This window comes from Triticum aestivum, chromosome 5A (assembly GCF_018294505.1).
Source record: "Triticum aestivum cultivar Chinese Spring chromosome 5A, IWGSC CS RefSeq v2.1, whole genome shotgun sequence".
Taxonomy (NCBI): domain Eukaryota; kingdom Viridiplantae; phylum Streptophyta; class Magnoliopsida; order Poales; family Poaceae; genus Triticum; species Triticum aestivum.
The window spans coordinates 521,181,792-521,198,407 of NC_057806.1; the positions used below are offsets into that span (position 1 = coordinate 521,181,792).

The 16,616-nt window shown below is 51.1% G+C and overlaps 2 protein-coding genes across 3 annotated transcripts; one reads left to right on the forward strand and one right to left on the reverse strand.

The window, feature by feature from the left end:
- Positions 1-1,814: 1,814 nt before the first annotated feature.
- Positions 1,815-2,469, reverse strand: LOC123107454 (eukaryotic translation initiation factor 3 subunit G). Its single transcript, XM_044529438.1, has one exon. It carries the CDS (start codon positions 2,384-2,386, stop codon positions 1,913-1,915), a length of 474 nt encoding a protein of 157 aa, XP_044385373.1. The 5' UTR covers positions 2,387-2,469; the 3' UTR covers positions 1,815-1,912.
- A 163-nt stretch (positions 2,470-2,632) lies between these two features.
- Positions 2,633-3,795, forward strand: LOC123107455 (eukaryotic translation initiation factor 3 subunit G). 2 transcript variants are annotated; one of them, XM_044529439.1, is made up of 3 exons: positions 2,633-2,771; positions 2,854-2,946; positions 3,120-3,795. In XM_044529439.1, the coding sequence occupies exons 1-3, from the start codon at positions 2,657-2,659 to the stop codon at positions 3,563-3,565; spliced, it is 654 nt and encodes a 217-aa protein (XP_044385374.1). In that variant the 5' UTR covers positions 2,633-2,656; the 3' UTR covers positions 3,566-3,795. The 2 variants fall into 2 exon arrangements, with proteins under 2 accessions (XP_044385374.1, XP_044385375.1); XM_044529440.1 differs by having other exon boundaries at positions 3,123-3,795.
- Positions 3,796-16,616: the final 12,821 nt, after the last annotated feature.

A 16,616-nucleotide genomic window follows, 5' to 3' on the forward strand; every position in this document is an offset into this window, starting at 1 on the left:
TTGCGCAATACAAAGCAAAGCATGCTGGATCGAATCAGGTTTTCAGTGAATCACAGGGGAGGCACGGGGCAGTGGAAGGTGAGGATTGCAACATTGATACCTTCAGCAAGGAAACGGCCTGCCGGCGCCGCCATCGACAACTCCGGCAGAGGTTGGAGGCAACCTCAACCATCCAACCAGTGGACCCGAGTAGCCCACCTCGCCAACCATCACCGTGTAAGATCAGCGCGCCTACAGCCCCTCCAACCACTGACAATTTCCTTCCGGCCACCTGGACACCGTAGCAGGCTAGCAGCAGATCGAGCCAGCGGAGAAACGGCCACTTCGCGCTGCCATTGCCCAGATCCGCGCCATCCTTTACGTGCAGCCGCACGCCCCGCACCATCCGCGCCAAGGAGCACGTCCAAGAACGCCCGCCCTCTGGAGGCCTGCAGCGCCATCAGCAGGGGACGCCCGCCTGCCCACTCGAGCAGCAGGGCGCCGCTAGACCAGCGGCCGAGGCCGCATCAACTCTGGCGCCCTGTGCCGCACGCCGGCGACGTGCCCGCGAGCCTCCTTGCGACCGGGAGCACGTGCGCTCCGTCCCACGCCCTCCAGATCGACGCCCTGCTCCACGACGCCCTCCACCACACTGCCACGGCGCCACGCCCTCCCGCGCGCTGCGACGAGCTCGCCTGCACGGGATACGCCGCACCTTTACGCGCCGTCACCGCACAGTCCATCCTTCGGGCCACTCAGGCAGCCATGGCCTACGAAAACGGACGAAGGGCCCCACCGTCGCCTTCCTTGGAGGCGACGTGGGCTTCGTCGGATGCTCCTCCGGCAACGGCGAGACGAAGGGCATGGAGATAAGGTGGTGGCGCGCGTGATCTAGGGTTTCCCCTCTGTCGCGAGGGAGGGCGATGGCGGAGCGGGAGATGGGGCGGCGGCGGTGGAGCGTGAGAGGAGGGAAAGAGCGAGGTGGTAGCCAGAGGGGGTGGATCGAGAGGAGAGGCGGCATACAGTGTTTTTTTAAGTAGGGGGTGGTGGAGGATGAGACGAAATAAAACCAGCTAAATAAAACGGTTGTAAATGATGAGACAAAAATAAACCATACTATTCAACAAACTCAAACATTAAAAGTAGAGATAACTGTACGATTTATACAATACCGTACGGTTTATACAATATTGTAGATTACATTGTTTAACAATATGAACATCGTGGTCACCGTTGTCACCGAGGATGGAAAAGAGGATAAGCAATGACACGGAGTAAAGTGGCATGTGGAGGAAGGGGGAGGGGAATGCAGATTTTGTGAGCTTATGCACCCGGGCCTCACTATCTTAGCACTCCAACGTTGCTTTAAGATCTGTGCTACACAACTACCTTATTACATGGAATTTTCTCTTTTTTGTTTCTCTCATATAAAACATGTCTTAAACTTCAAACTTTGCAGTACAACATAACTTTGTAACTAGAATGTGAGATAAACTTTCAGACTTTTTTGTCCGACATAAATATGAAAAATAAGATTTTTTTTAATCAAACAAATCTCATTTTGTATATTTATGTTGGACCAAAAAATCTGTAAGTTTTATCCCACATTCTACATAGAAAGCTTTGTTGTGCTGCAAAGTTGAAGTACAAATACATGTTCTATATGAGAAAAACAAAAAAGAGAAAATTATTTGCACGAATCGTGATGCAGGAATGAGTGGTTGGATAAGAAGTACCCGGGTGCATAGGCTCTAAAACATGTTTTCGAGGGAGAAGGGGATGAGTCATGCTTGCCGTGGTTTTTTTCTTCCATTGCAACGGACAAACATGTTAGCTATACAATAAAATAAGTATAATAGAGTTCACACCAACCATTTGCATATAACAAGATGTCGACAAACATCTAAGCCTTTCATAAAACGAGTACAAAGCTTTAGGCGCTGGGATAAAACCAGTCTATTCGCAAGCTGTGGCCGCCAAAGCAATAGCAGTTGAGCTCGTCAATGGCCTTCTCGGCATCCTCCCGGCGCTCGAAGACCACGCATGCGAAGCCCTTGCACACCGCGGGGGCGTCCATTGCGACGTGCCACATCCTCAGGGGCCCGAACCGGGCGAAGAGCTCCGCTATGCGAGCCGGGCGCCGGCAGCGCTCCGGCAGGTTGGTTACGCGCACGAAGCGGCGCAGGAACGCGCGGTGGCCGGACGGCGCGTCCCTGTCGTCCCTCCCCGCGGCGAGCCGCGCCCTGCAGGGCACGTACCCGGCCGAGGACACCAGGTAGTCGTAGGGGCAGGAGAGCTCGCCGTGCTTCTCCCCCGCGTCCTCTTCCCCGCAGATGCAGCACGACTCGGCGTTCGGGTCCTTCCAGAAGTTGATCGCCGCAGCGCGCGCGCTCGCGTCCTGTGCCATGTATGCAGCTTTTCTGGGCGCCGCGGAGTGGGGAGCGAGGAAGGAGGAGATCGATACGGCGGGTCTCTCTCTCGTACGTAGTAGTGCGTACGAGGTGTTGCTTTTTTAGAATATTATAAGATAGAGTAACAAAAACATCCGATCCGAGTCACGGTCGAATTAGGTATCCAAACCTTCCAAGTCTCATTGAGAGTTATATAACTATAAACCACAAGGTTAATAAGTAAGAAAAACGATAGACAAGAAATCAACCGCTGGAAAGTCGAGGAGATGGCCAGCCGCAGACAGCGGAGGAAGATCGGCGAGAAGAAGAAGAGGAGAAAGACCAGAGCGGCTACGATAAAGAAGAAGATCGTCAAGAAGTCCTCTGCGCCAGCGCCGCAAGGTTTGTGCGCTTCTCTCTCTTTGTTGGACACAAACAATACGCAGGTTTTGCTTACATGCGTTATTTGTGCACGTCTCAAAAGCCATCGAACCCAAACCCTCTGCCGCGCGCACGGGGTGCAGAAACGGGCGGCAGGAGGGAACGGCGCCGGCCAAGGAGCAGGACGACAAGAAACGTGCGTACGCATATGATATGACTTGTATATTCTGCTACTTCCTTGGTCCTAAAATAAGTATCGCTAATTCAGTACGTATAAAGTTAATAGTACAAAGTTGTAATAAATCAGCCACACTTAACTATATTCTATAATCGAGTCGTGTACTGACGACATCCCTCGTTTTCTCCCAGAAGATGAGCGCCGCCGCCGTGAGAAGAGGACATGCGACCTTTGCGGAGTAGGCAGAATCCACGAGAACGATCACTTCTGCCCCTACAACTACATCCACGGGCCTTTTAGCCTCGGAACATGCAGAGAGCGGTGCCCCCCGGGGAGGCACCCGCTCTTGCTGGCCTCCGCCTCCGGCTCTGGGAGCCAACACCAGCTGCGCCGCCTCGTGCGCGTGACCAACGTGCCGCTGAGCGTGATCCCCGGCGAGCACGAGTTGCGCGGGCTCTTCACGCGGTTCGGGCCGCTTCTCATGGGCGACTTAACGAGCTCGAGGAGCCATGACCCCGTGGGATTCGGGTGGGTCGCGTTCGAGAGCCGTGAGCACGCGGAGGAGGCAATCAACAAGCTCAACGGCCACCTCGTCGGTGACCGCAGGCTCCGAGTTGACTGGGTATATCCACGCTGAGACGTTTGAGAAATATAATCCGTACATGCAATGTATTGCGGAATTTCCTTCACACAGTGGGAGCAACTATAGCGCGTTCCCAAAGGAGTCACTAATCATCAGACGTCTGTTTTTTTATTTGCTTCTGGCCTTTTTTCTTTCTTCTGATTTGCGTTTTCACACGTGTCTATATTCAGTACTCAGTCGAATTTGCGCCAGTCTCTTTGGCCCTTCTACGATTTGCACGTCAACCTGTCCCATGTAAGTGTTATTTGATTCAATAAAACTAGCTATGAATGCCTTCTCCTAAATAGAAAGAAACGAGCCGCCTAACGAACCTGTTAACAAGCAAACGCAGACCACAACAAAAGAACCTCATGTCTTCCTGGCTTTGACCCCGGCCCCCAGTCCAAGCAATGCGCCTTCATTCCCCAACTTACCGATCCTCTTCTTCTTATTCTCACCGGCGACAGGAGAAGACATGGAGGTTGAGCCCGGACAGGCAGCTGGGTGTGATGCTGCTTGCGATCCAGATAACGATGACTTGGAGCCGATGCGTGGGGGATCAACTAAGGTGCGCCCCTCGCCCCAACACCCAACCCCCCTCCCCCCTGCATGCTGAAAATTGTATGTTGTGCATAAAAACTGAAATCCAGAAATGATAAGAGACATTCTTAGTTGATAGAAAAACAGACAACAAAATCTGAAAACGAACACTGAACGTGAATTTGCATTACTTTGCAAAAAAAGCACATGTGAAAACAATAGTTACTAGGGTCACGCTCGAGAGCCGTGAGCACGTGGAGGAGGCCATCAGCAAGCTTAACGGCCACCTCGTCGGTGATCGCAGGTTCCGAGTCGACTCGGTATATCCACGCTGAGATGTTTGAGAAATATATACTCATTAAGTGCAACGTATTGCGGATTTTTTAAAACAAAAACATCAACTTTATTAATAGGAAATAATGGTTACATCATCAATAAGAAAAGATACTATTATTCGCAGGCTCCTCGAACCAATATATCCCTTGTCACGAATTTTTTGCTAACCTAGCAAGTTTATGAGCAACCTTATTTGATTCCTGTTATAATGTTTAAATCTAGTAAGAGAAAAATCACAAGCCATAAAATAACAATCATTGAACATTGCCGTCGCGGCTCCCGCTGAATGTCCTCCATTCTTCATTCAATCAATTACTTCCATATTGTTGGAGTTAACCACAAGACGATTACATCCCGCCTTTTGTGCAAGTAATAAGTCAAATCTTAGAGCCAATGCTTCCGCTGTCAAAACATTTGCACGCCGGTCCATTTTGATTTCCCGCCAATAATGAACCTTTCATTGTCATCTTTGAGGACAACCTTGTGCCCGAAAGCAGACCATGATAAAAAAAAGCATCAACATTCGGCTTCACAAAACTCATAAGAGGTTTGCTCCATCCCTCTATTCTGTTGTTGTCTTCGGGGAGTGGGCATTAACATACTTTGTTGTTATAGCACAAGCCCCCACCAAAGTTTGGTACGCATCTTTAGACTTTTCTTCATGAACCAACTTACATTTCTCTCACCATAAATATCAAGCTGTTATAGCGATCAATTCGCGTGCATTCTGGAGGCCCAATGTAGATAGATCTTGATCTGGCATAAGAAGTAAGAACTACAAAACCGCCTCCCCCGCACAATCAATGGCGCGAGCTTTACTAACGGCCTCATGCAAACCCAGCTTCTACCAAACCTCTTTCGCCTTCTGACACAGAAACAACAGATGTTTCGTATCTTCTTGCCCATTCAAACATGATGGGCAGATGGGCGAAACTTCCATATGTCTATTAGCAAGCACAAGACGACACAAGAGGGTTTCATGCAATGTATGCCAAATGAAAATTTTGACATTCGCTTGACAAGATAATTTCCAAATTAATCTTACCCTAAATAGGATTGACATTGAATCTACCCATATCATTTGCGTGTTGCAGTTTCCTCCCATGTTGTTGGTTCCATTCCTCTAAATAAGCCGGTCGAACAGTGAACACTTCATTTTTTGTATAGCTCCAAGCAATGAAATCCGTCATATTATGCATAAGTAGGGGTAGTGAGCACCCTTTGAGCATCAATTGGCCACAACGTTTGTCTCACTATATTTTCATCCCAAAAGTTTGTGACTGGATCGATAAGATCAGCAACATTAGACTGAAGATGCACTCTTCTAGGAGTAGTAATGTTCCTATTCGCACCGTTCAGGATCCATGCATTTTTTGGGCGCCGCGGAGTGGGGAGCGAGCTAAGATGAGGAGATTGATGAAGCTATGTACCTAGGGTAGGGTCATGGATCTGTCCAACATACCCTCCCCAAGGACATCACTACAAAGAATCAGAAGCAGTCGATGAGAAACCATCATCCACTCGACCATGAAGATGTGCTCACTCGACCATCTTGAAGACACTCGACCACTAGAAGATGAGAAGCCCTTCACTCCGCAACGTCGGGGTTTAAACCATAGCTTTATGGACATTTATAGCACTTTACTTCGGGCGTTACCAGTAACACTCCTCCTTTATGAACATTGAACCCTGTGTAACGGAGGGGAGCTGGGGTCCTAGCGCACTCTATATAAGCCACCCCCCTCCTCTGGGACAGGGGTTCGCACTTTCTGTAATTCACACGCATATATTCAGTCGACCGCCCCCGGGCTCCGAGACGTAGGGCTGTTACTTCCTCCGAGAAGGGCCTGAACTCGTAAAACTCGTGTGTACAACTCCTCCATAGCTAGGATCTTGCCTCTACATTCCTATCCCCCTATTCTACTGCCAGTCTTAGAACCACGACAGTTGGAGCCCACCTTGGGGCAGGTGTCTTAGCGACTTGTTGGAGAAGTTGCAATTTTTTCGATCCCCTTCATCATGTTTACAGGCGGAGGTTTGGCTGAGGGCCATGAGATCCGTCTCAGCGCGCTCGTGTTTATCACCGACGAATCCGCTTGGCTTCAGGAGGCTTCACTCGACGTCGACGCGCTCCCCGCCTGCGGGGCGACGCACTTTCGCGCGTGCGTCTGCGGCGTCCTCGTGCGACAGCCGTCAACCCAGTATCGATCGGCTCCAGCAGCTTTCCCCCTCCCTGCAGCCCGCCGGAGCAAACGTTCCGGTCGGTCGAGGCTTCAGCGGTGGGTGAGGCATGCGGTGGCCCGCTAGTAGGCCACCCCTCAAGTCGCGGCGATCGAGCCCGACGAAACTCTCTACGGCCTGTTCGATCTGTCGACTGGCTCCGTAGAGACCGTATCCGAGTGCGACAGCAGCGACCCAGCGGCTGAAGTTTTGATGGCCAATGGACCACGCAGTCCTCCTGGCTTCACCCGTGAAGACGGAGGCGACGGGAACGGCGATCCGTCGCACGTTCATGAAGAGTACTGCCCCGAACCCCTTCGCAGCAGAGGGAGGAACTTCGTCGCCGGAACATGGATGAACTGCATACTCCTATAGTTGGAGAAACCCCTGAGGCCCAGGCCTTGGAGTAGGCGCGCTTGGCCAACTTGGCTGAGCGCACTCGACTAGAGAACCTCCAGCGCGCACTCGACGATCGCACTCGGCAGCGTGCTCCCGAATCTAGTCGACGCCAACTTTTTCCACCTCCGACTCAGGTATACCGAACCCCGATCCAGAATCTAGCAGCTGCTGCCCGGATAGCAGAGTCGATCCAACCTTCCCAGTCAGAAGCCGGCCGAGGTCTGGTGCAGATCCGAGCCTTGCTCCGGGCAGCGGGAGAGCAGAATACGGTCGTATCTCAGTCGTGAAATAGGATCCACAGCAGATCCGTGGTTGCAGACACAGCTCAGTCGGCCCATAGCCCAAGATCGCCCCCGAGGCGTGAGGGGCCTGGAGATCGATGAGATCAGTACAGAAACCGTGAGCAGTATGATCACCGAGCCGATCGTGATGATCGTCGTCGAGTGCCCACGCCTCCCCCAAGGAGTGGGTCGTACGTGCCTCGGCAACATGAAGACAGACTCCCTCACAGTGTTGGGCGAGGTATTCCAGTCGAGCCCAGGGAGCCAGGCTTTGATGCGAGATCTATTCTCGTCCAGGGCTTGGTCGACAGAAACAGAGCTCACCGAGAGGGCCATGACAGGGATCTGCAAACCAGCAACAGGGTGCATGTCTCAGGTCCAGAGTGCTTCAGCCAAGCTATCAGAGCTGCGGTGATTCCCCCCAACTTCAGGTTGGCGACTGGAGTCAGTAAGTTCACTTGAGAGTCCAAGCCTAACACTTGGCTTGAAGACTACGGAGTGGCTGTCCAGATTGGTGATGGCAATGATGAAGTGGCCATGAAACACCTTCCTTTGATGTTGGAGGGCTCGGCTAGAGCATGGCTGAATTAGTTGGCGCCTGGCAGTATTTATACTTGGGAAGATCTCGTCCGAGTGTTTGTCAGAACATTCGAGGGCACTTGCAAACGGCCGGCAGGTTTGACAGAATTACAATGTTGTGTTCAAAAACCCAATGAAACTTTGAGGGATTATATCCAAAGATGGATCACCCTACACCACATGGTAGAGGATGTGTCTGATCATCAGGCAATTTGTTCCTTTAAGGAAGGTGTCAGGTATCGGGAGTTGAATCTGAAATTCGGTCGGACAGGAAATATGACTCTGACTCGGATGATGGAGATTGCCACCAAGTATGCCAATGGTGAAGAAGAAGAAGAACTCCGGAGTGGCAAGCACAAAGCAGTCGCCCATGAAGCCGGAGGAGGAAACTCCGATCAGAAACAGAAGCGCAAGGCCGAGCCAGCTACTCCAGGTGAAGCCTTGGCTGTGGTTCAAGGAAAATTCAAGGGGAAGCCCAAAGGGCCGTGGAACCCCAAGAAAGTAAAAGATCAAGATGGAAATGACGTGTTGGATCTGCCGTGCCATATCCACATCAAAAAAGATGAAGAGGGTAATTTCATTTACCCGAAGCACACCACTCGGTAGTGTCGGCTCCTAATCCAGCAATTCCGAGAGAAATAACCCAAGGAAAAGGAGAAGGAAGCAGACAAGGCTGAGGATGAGGAAGGGGACGATGATGGTTATCCCCATGTGAATTCCACTCTGATGATTTTTGCTGACGTTGAGAGCAAAAGTCGATTGAAAGTCATCAACAGAGAAGTGAACATGGTCGCTCCGGCGACACCCAGTTACTTGAAGTGGTCACAGACTGCCATTACATTTGACCAGTCTGATCATCCAGCACACATAGCCATCCCTGGGAGGCAAGCACTGGTGGTCGACCCGGTGGTCGAAGGCACTCGACCGACAAAGGTCCTGATGGACAGTGGCAGTGGCCTGAACATACTGTATGCAGAGACGTTAAAAGGAATGGGCATTCCGATGTCCAGGTTCAGTGAAAGCAATATGAGTTTCCATGGGGTCATTCCAGGCAAGAAGGCCGCATCTCTCGGTCAGATTGCACTCGACGTGGTTTTCGGTGATTCCAAAAATTACCGCAAAGAAAAGTTGACATTTGAAGTTATGGATTTCTCAGAGTGCTTATCATGCAATTCTGGGCAGGCCAGCTTATGCACGATTTATGGCTCGACCATGTTACGTGTACCTCAAATTGAAGATGTCTGGTCCCAAAGGGGTGATCACTATCTCTGGTAATCGGAAGAAGGCAGAAGAGTTCTTCCAGAAGGGCTCAAAGATCGCCGATACTCAGATGTCCGTGGTAGAATTGCAAGAATACCAGAAAAATGCAGATCCGAGTGATTTATTGCGAGCCAAGAAGCCAGCCACAGATTCAGCATTCCAGTCGTCCGGTGAAACGAAGTCGATTCACATTCACCCGACAGATCCCAATGCTGCTCCGACTCACATTTCAACCACACTCGACTCCAAATAGGAAGAAGCGCTCATCCAGTTCCTCCGTGAGGACTGGGACATCTTTGCATGGAAGCCTTCTGACATGCCGGGTGTTCCCAGGGGACTGGCTGAGCATCGTTTGCGAGTCGACCCAAAAGTGAAACCAGTCAAAGAACATCTTCGACGGTCCGCCGTACAGAAGAGAAAGGCAATCGGTGAAGAGGTGGCTCGGCTTTTGGCAGCTGAGTTTATCCGAGAGATTTACCACTCCGAGTGGTTAGCCAATGTTGTCATGGTCCCAAAGAAGGACGACTCACTTCGCATGTGCATTGATTTCAAGCATATCAATCGGGCCTGCCCGAAAGATCACTTTCCTCTCCCTCGCATGACCAGATAGTCGACTCGACTGCAGGGCGCAAGTGTTTGTCCTTTTTGGACGCCAACTCCGGGTACCACCAGATCCGTCTGTACGGACCCGACGAGATAAAGACAGCTTTTATCACCCCGTTTGGGTGCTTCTGTTATGTCACAATGCCATTCGGTCTGAAGAACGCTGGAGCCACATTCATGCGGATGATTCAGAAGTGCCTGCTCACTCAGATCAGTCGGAATGTGGAAGCATACATGGATGACATTGTGGTCAAGTCACATAAAGGTTCTGACCTACTGACTGACCTTGCTGAAACCTTTGCCAGCCTCAGAAGGTATGATATCAAGCTCAATCCATCAAAGTGCACGTTTGGAGTTCTGGGCGGAAAATTACTTGGTTTCCTCCATTCCGAACGAGGAATCGATGCTAACCCAGAGAAAGTGGGTGATATACTCCGAATGAAGCGCCATGTGCGTGTGCATGATGTCCAGAAGCTTACTGGTTGCTTGGCCGCCTAAGTCGATTCATTTCTCGCCTCGGTGAAAAGGCGCTGCCTCTTTACCGACTGATGAAGAAATCAGATAAGTTCGAGTGGACCCCAGAAGCTGATGCAGCATTTGCAGAGCTAAAAGCCCTGCTTTCCACCCAGCCGGTGCTTGCTGCTCCAATCAGCAAAGAGCCTCTACTGCTTTATATAGCAGCCACTGGACAGGTCGTCAGTACAGTACTTACGGTCGAGCGGGAAGAAGAAGGAAAAGCTTATAAAGTTCAGCGCCCAGTTTATTATATTTCTGAAGTCCTGACTCCGTCAAAGCAGAGATATCCGCACTATCAGAAGCTTGTCTATGGGATTTACATGACCACGAAGAAGGTTGCACACTATTTCTCTGATCACTCTGTTACAGTCGTCAGCGACGCTCCATTGTCAGAGATTCTGCACAACAGAGATGCAACTGGTCGAGTGGCAAAATGGGCGATTGAACTCCTTCCCTTGGATATCAAGTTTGAGGCAAAGAAAGCTATCAAGTCCCAAGCAATAGCAGATTTCCTCGCCGAGTGGATCGAACAGCAACTGCCGACTCAAGTTCACTCGGAGCACTGGACCATGTTCTTTGATGGATCCAAAATGCTGAATGGTTCTGGTGCTGGGGTAGTACTGGTATCCCCCCGAGGAGACAGGCTTAGATATGTCCTCCAGATTCACTTTGATTCCTCCAACAATGAAGCATAATATGAAGCACTCCTGTATAGGTTGCGTATGGCCATCTCACTCGGTGTTTGTCGCCTCATGGTCTACGGCGACTCAGATTTGGTAGTCAATCAAGTGATGAAGGAGTGGGACGTCAGAAGCCCAGCCATGACTGGTTACTGCAACGCGGTGAGGAAGCTGGAAAAGAAGTTTGAGGGGTTAGAGCTCCATCACATACCCCGACTGAAAAATCAAGCAGCCGATGACTTGGCAAAGATAGGTTCCAAGAGAGAAGTCATTCCCAGCAATGTGTTTTTGGAGCATATTCACACGCTGACAGTTCAGGAAGATCCTTTTACTGAAGAGCCCCCGCAGCCTAAGAGCGCCACAGACCCGATGAAGTCGAGGTCCCAGCCGTGGTCGACCTGATCATGGAAATTCTGGTCATTACTCCCGACTGGACAGCGCCCTACATTGCGTACATCCTCAGGAAAGAACTCCCAGAGGATGAGGAAGAGGCTCGACAGATCGTCCGTCGACCCAAGGCCTTTACTATGATAAGAGGACAACTGTTCAGGGAAAGCGTGACTGGAGTCGGTCAGAAATGCATAACACCAGAAGAAGGTCGAATGATCCTCAGTAACATCCACCCGGGTACCTGTGGTCACCATGCGTCCTCTCAGGCCATCGTGGCTAAAGCATACCGGGCTGGATTCTATTGGCCACGAGCAAATGAAATGGCGAAAGATATAGTCGATAGATGTGAAGGCTGCCAGTTTTACTCCGACATGTCTCACAAGCCAGCGTCAGCCCTGAAGACCATCCCCCTCATCTGGCCCTTTGCTATTTGGGGACTGGATATGGTTGGACCACTGAGAACTGGCAGGAGCGGCTTCACTCATGTGCTCGTTGCAGTCGACAAGTTTATCAAATGGATCGAAGCTAAACCTATCAAGAACCTTGAGGCCAGCACCGCTGTCAGTTTTGTCAGAGAATTGACATTCAGATATGGAGTTCCACACAACATCATCACGGACAACGGGGCGAACTTTGATTCTGATGAGTTTAGAGCTTTCTGCACTTCTCAAGGCACACGAGTCGACTATGCTTCAGTCGCTCACCCGCAGTCGAACAGACAAGAAGAAAGAGCCAACGGCCTAATTCTCAAAGGACTGAAACCCCAACTGATGCATGATCTCACACACGCAGCAGGCGCTTGGGCTGATGAACTTCCGTCAGTTCTGTGGGGTTTAAGGACAACTCCTAATCGGTCGACCAGACGAACTCCTTTCTTATTAGTCTATGGAGCCAAAGCTGTTCTGCCAAGTGACCTGCTCCACAGTGCACCCCGAGTCAAGCTCTTCTCCGAAGAGGAAGCAGAGCAGGCCCGGCAAGATTCTGTCGATCTCTTAGAGGAGGAAAGAGAGATGGCCTTGATCCGGTCGACCATTTATCAGCAAGACTTGCGTCGATTCCACGTCAGAAATGTGAGGGGTCGAGCCTTTCAAGAAGGAGACCTGGTTCTTCGAGTGGATCAACAAAAACCGCACAAGCATGCCCCGACTTTGGAAGGCCCCTTCATCATCATCAAAGTTCTCCACAACGGATCATACCATATTTACAGTATTGAGCATCAGAAAGACGAGCCACGGGCTTGGAACGTGGAGCTGCTCCGCCCCTTTAATACTTAAGCACTCGTTCGAATAAAATGTAATAAGAAACACCTTTGTAATTTGTTTATCAAAGACAAGAGCTTACGGTCCTCTCATATGATTGTTGTTGTTCTTATTTACTTCTGAAATCCCCTAGTGGGTGGGCTTAGTCATGAATCCGTTTCGCCTAAGTTCGAAAGAAAATCGTACAGAGTGGAGAGCAATCCTCCCACTCGGGGGGTTAGCTGCAGTCCAGTACTCGCCTAAGTTCTCTCACTCGAAGACTTAGCTGTAGTCTGGTACTCGCCTAAGTTTGAAAAATCCTACCGAGTGGAGAGCAATCCTCCCACTCGGGGGCTTAGCCGCAGTCCAACACTCGCCTAAGTTCTCTCACTCGCAGACTTAGCTGCAGTCTAGTACTCGCCTAAGTTTGAAAAATCCTACTGAGTGGAGTGCAATCCTTCCACTCGGGGGCTTAGCTGCAATCCAGTACTCGCCTAAGTTCTCTCACCCGGAGGCTTAGCTACAGTCCAGTACTCACCTAAGTTTGAAAAAATTCTACCGAGTGGAGAGAAATCCTCCCACTCGGGGGCTTAGCTGCAGTCCAGCACTCGCCTAAGCTCCCTCACTCTGAGACTTAGCTGCAGTCTGGTACTCGCCTAAGTTTGAAAAATCCTACCGAGTGGAGAGCAATCCTCCCACTCGGGGGCTTATCTGCAGTCCAATACTCGCCTAAGTTCTCTCACTCGGAGACTTAGCTGCAGTCTGGAACTCGCCTAAGTTTGAAAAATCCTACCGAGTGGAGAGCAATCCTCCACTCGAGGGCTTAGCTGCAGTCCAATACTCGTCTAAGTTTGATCACTCGGAGACTTAGCTGCAGTCTGGTACTCGCCTAAGTTTGAAAAATCCTACCGAGTGGAGAGCAATCCTCCACTCGGAGGCTTAGCTGCAGTCCAATACTCCCCTAAGTTTGAAAAAATCCTACCGAGTGGAGAGCAATCCTCCCACTCGGAGGCTTAGCTGCAGTCCAGTACTCGCCTAAGTTTGAAAAAATCCTACCGAGTGGAGAGTAATCCTCCCACTCGGGGGCTTAGCTGCAGTTCAGTACTCGCCTAACTTCTCTCACTCGGAGGCTTAGCTGCAGTCCAATACTCGCCTAAGTTTGAATAAATCCTACCGAGTGGAGAGCAATCCTCCCACTCGGGGGCTTAGCTGCAGTTCAGTACTCGCTTAAGTTCTCTCACTCGGAGGCTTAGTTATAGTCCAATACTCGCCTAAGTTTGAAAAAATCCTACCGAGTGGAGAGCAATCCTCCCACTCGGGGGCTTAGCTGCAATCTAGTACTCGCCTAAGTTCGAAACATACCCCTATCCGCAAGGTCGACGAGGTGCAGGTCGACTGCAACCTTCTCCTTTGGAGCTACGGCACAAGTACAACGTACGCTCCATCCCTATCCGCAAGGACGACGGGGCGCAGGTCGACTGCAACCTTCTCCTTCAGAGCTACGGCACAAGTACAACGTGCGCTCCATCCCTATCCGCAAGGACGACGAGGTGCAGGTTGACTGCAACCTTCTCCTTCGGAGCTACGGCACAAGTACAATGTGCGCTCCATCCATATCCGCAAGGACGACAAGGTGCAGGTCGACTGCAACCTTCTCCTTCGGAGCTACAGCACAAGTACAACGTGCGCTCCATCCATATCCGCAAGGACGATGAGGTGCGGGTCGACTACAACCTTCTCCTTCAGAGCTACGGCACAAGTACAACGTGCACTCCATCCCTATCCGCAAGGACGACGAAGCGCAGGTCGACTGGAGCCACCACTTCAGAGTTGCATCTCCAGTGCAAAGACTATTCCGAGCAGTGAACAAAGTCCATTCGAAGGCAAAATGCAAGAACGTTCGGAGATAAACCAAATTCGGATAAATCCTAAAGTTCCAAGCAGCAAATCACAAGTATTCAGGCATCAAGCCCGAAGGAGTTTAACGGTTACAACAATCACTCGGCATTCCGAGGCAAATTTAAAGCAGATTCAAGTCTCATAAGTTTGTTCACTCGGCAGGAGGAGGGCTGGCAGGCTCCACGAATGAGTCCAGGTCGATCCCATCAGCGATCCGAGTAGCGGCAGCAATGAAAGTCTCCATGAAGGACTGGAAGTCATGCTTTTTGGTGTTAGCGACTTTGATCGCAGCCAGCTTGTCTTCACGAGCCTCCTTGCAATGGACTCGCACCAAGGACAGCGCCACGTCAGCACCACACTGGGTGGAGGACTTCTTCCATTCTTGCACTCGGTCAGGGATCTCGTTCAGTCGAGCCATCAGGGATTCCAGGTCATTTTGAAGCGTCGCCCTCGGCCAAAGCCATGAGTCGATTCGGGAGACTACCTCCTTCAGGCACTCGGGGTAGCTTGTGGCGCTGGCGATATGGGACTCCAGTCGGAGCACGTTCATTGCAGTTTTGTCGCAAACTGGAGAAGCGATAGGGTCCAGACCCGTCTCGACCTTTCCAGTTTCCTCGTCGAAGTCTTGGCAGAATTCTGCAGCCAAAAATTAGTGAGTCGACCGAGCAAGATCCGATCGCAAGCATCAACACAGTCGGTTTAAAAGAAATACCTTCCAGCGTGAGATAGAGCTTCTTGGCAAGAGTCCTCAGATAAGCTTCCGTGTCATTCCTCTTGCAGATCGCAGACTCCAGCTTTTCATTCAGGGCAACCTTGTCCTTCTTCAGACTAGTCACTTCACGGTTAGCTTCATTGAGGCAAGATTTCAGTTTGTTCACCTCCCCTTCCAGCGTTCCGACTGAAGCAAGCTTCTGGTCTGCGAGAGCAGTTTTATCTTGGGCTGCTTTTTGCGCGGCGGCGAGGTCCGAGTCCTTCTTCTCCAGAGCCAACTTCATTTTCTCTGCAAAAGAAGCAATCGAATCAAACAAGAGATCAAAGAAATATATTGAAAGTCAGTCGACAGCCAGTTACCTTCCATACCAGCATCTTCATCTTGAGCTTTCTTCAGATTCTGCTGGGCCAATTCCAAGTCGAGGTTGAGTTGCCTCTGCTTCTCCTCAAGTTCAGCAAACTTGGAAATAAGAGTACAAGACTTCTGCAGAAGGCAAAAGACGGGTCAGTCGATAAGATCAAGGTTGTTTACTTCCGAGTGAATAAAACCTAAAGAAGTTCGCTTAGACCCCAGCCGACTGCACACAGTCGACTCTGATCTCGGGGGCTACACCCAGCGGATGCACTTGGCGTGCCCCCGCTGATCCAACTCGACTGGTCCGCCCAGACCAAGTCAAAAAAAAAGCTGTTCAGACCACAGTCGACTGCCAGCAGTGGACTGCGGTCTCAGGGACTACACCCAGTGGGTGCACTTGGCGTGCCCCCATCGGTTCAGATCCTACTCGACCGGTCCGCCTGAGTCGAGTGTAAGAAAGAAAAAGAAAGGAAGGTAGAACTCAGACCCCAGTCGACTGCCAGCAGTCGACCGCGGTCTCGGGGACTACACCCAGTGGGTGCACTTAGCGTGCCCCCACCGGTTCAGATCCCACTCGCCCAGACCGAGTGGAAGAACGCAACTACCAAAGACAACAAAACACCCAGTGGGTGCTCTGATTCGACGCAAACAACAGGAGATTGTGTAGAAGAAAATTTTCGGGTAGCATATCCTCATAGAACAAGAGCAGTCGGAAAATCTACTTACCTGGACATTGGCCCGAAGAGCAGCGCTGGCGTCGTAGGCAGCCTGGCTATTCTCATGCACCGTCTTCACCCGCTCCATCATCACGTCAGCCTGTCGGATGGCTTCCGCAGCCGCTTCCGACTGGTTGTCCGGGACGGGGTAGCTGGTGAAAAAGAGAGCAGACGACCCAGGTGTGGCAGCTTGGAGCTCCGTGGCGTGGAGTTGGACGACTGAAGGAATCACCGGTGCAGTCGACGGTGCGGGGTGCTCACTCGACAAGGGTGCAGCGAAGGTTACAGAGGCCCTGCCCGCGTCTTCAGGTTGACGGACGGGTGGTGTTGTTGTTGGCCCTTG

Coding starts and splice junctions, on each gene's coding strand:
- LOC123107455 (XM_044529439.1), top strand. CDS start 2,657: ATGGCCAGCCGCAGACAGCGGAGGAAGATCGGCGAGAAGAAGAAGAGG. Junction 2,772..2,853: donor CTCTGCGCCAGCGCCGCAAG/GTTTGTGCGCTT, acceptor ACGTCTCAAAAG/CCATCGAACCCAAACCCTCT. Junction 2,947..3,119: donor GGAGCAGGACGACAAGAAAC/GTGCGTACGCAT, acceptor GTTTTCTCCCAG/AAGATGAGCGCCGCCGCCGT.
- LOC123107454 (XM_044529438.1), bottom strand. CDS start 2,386: ATGGCACAGGACGCGAGCGCGCGCGCTGCGGCGATCAACTTCTGGAAG.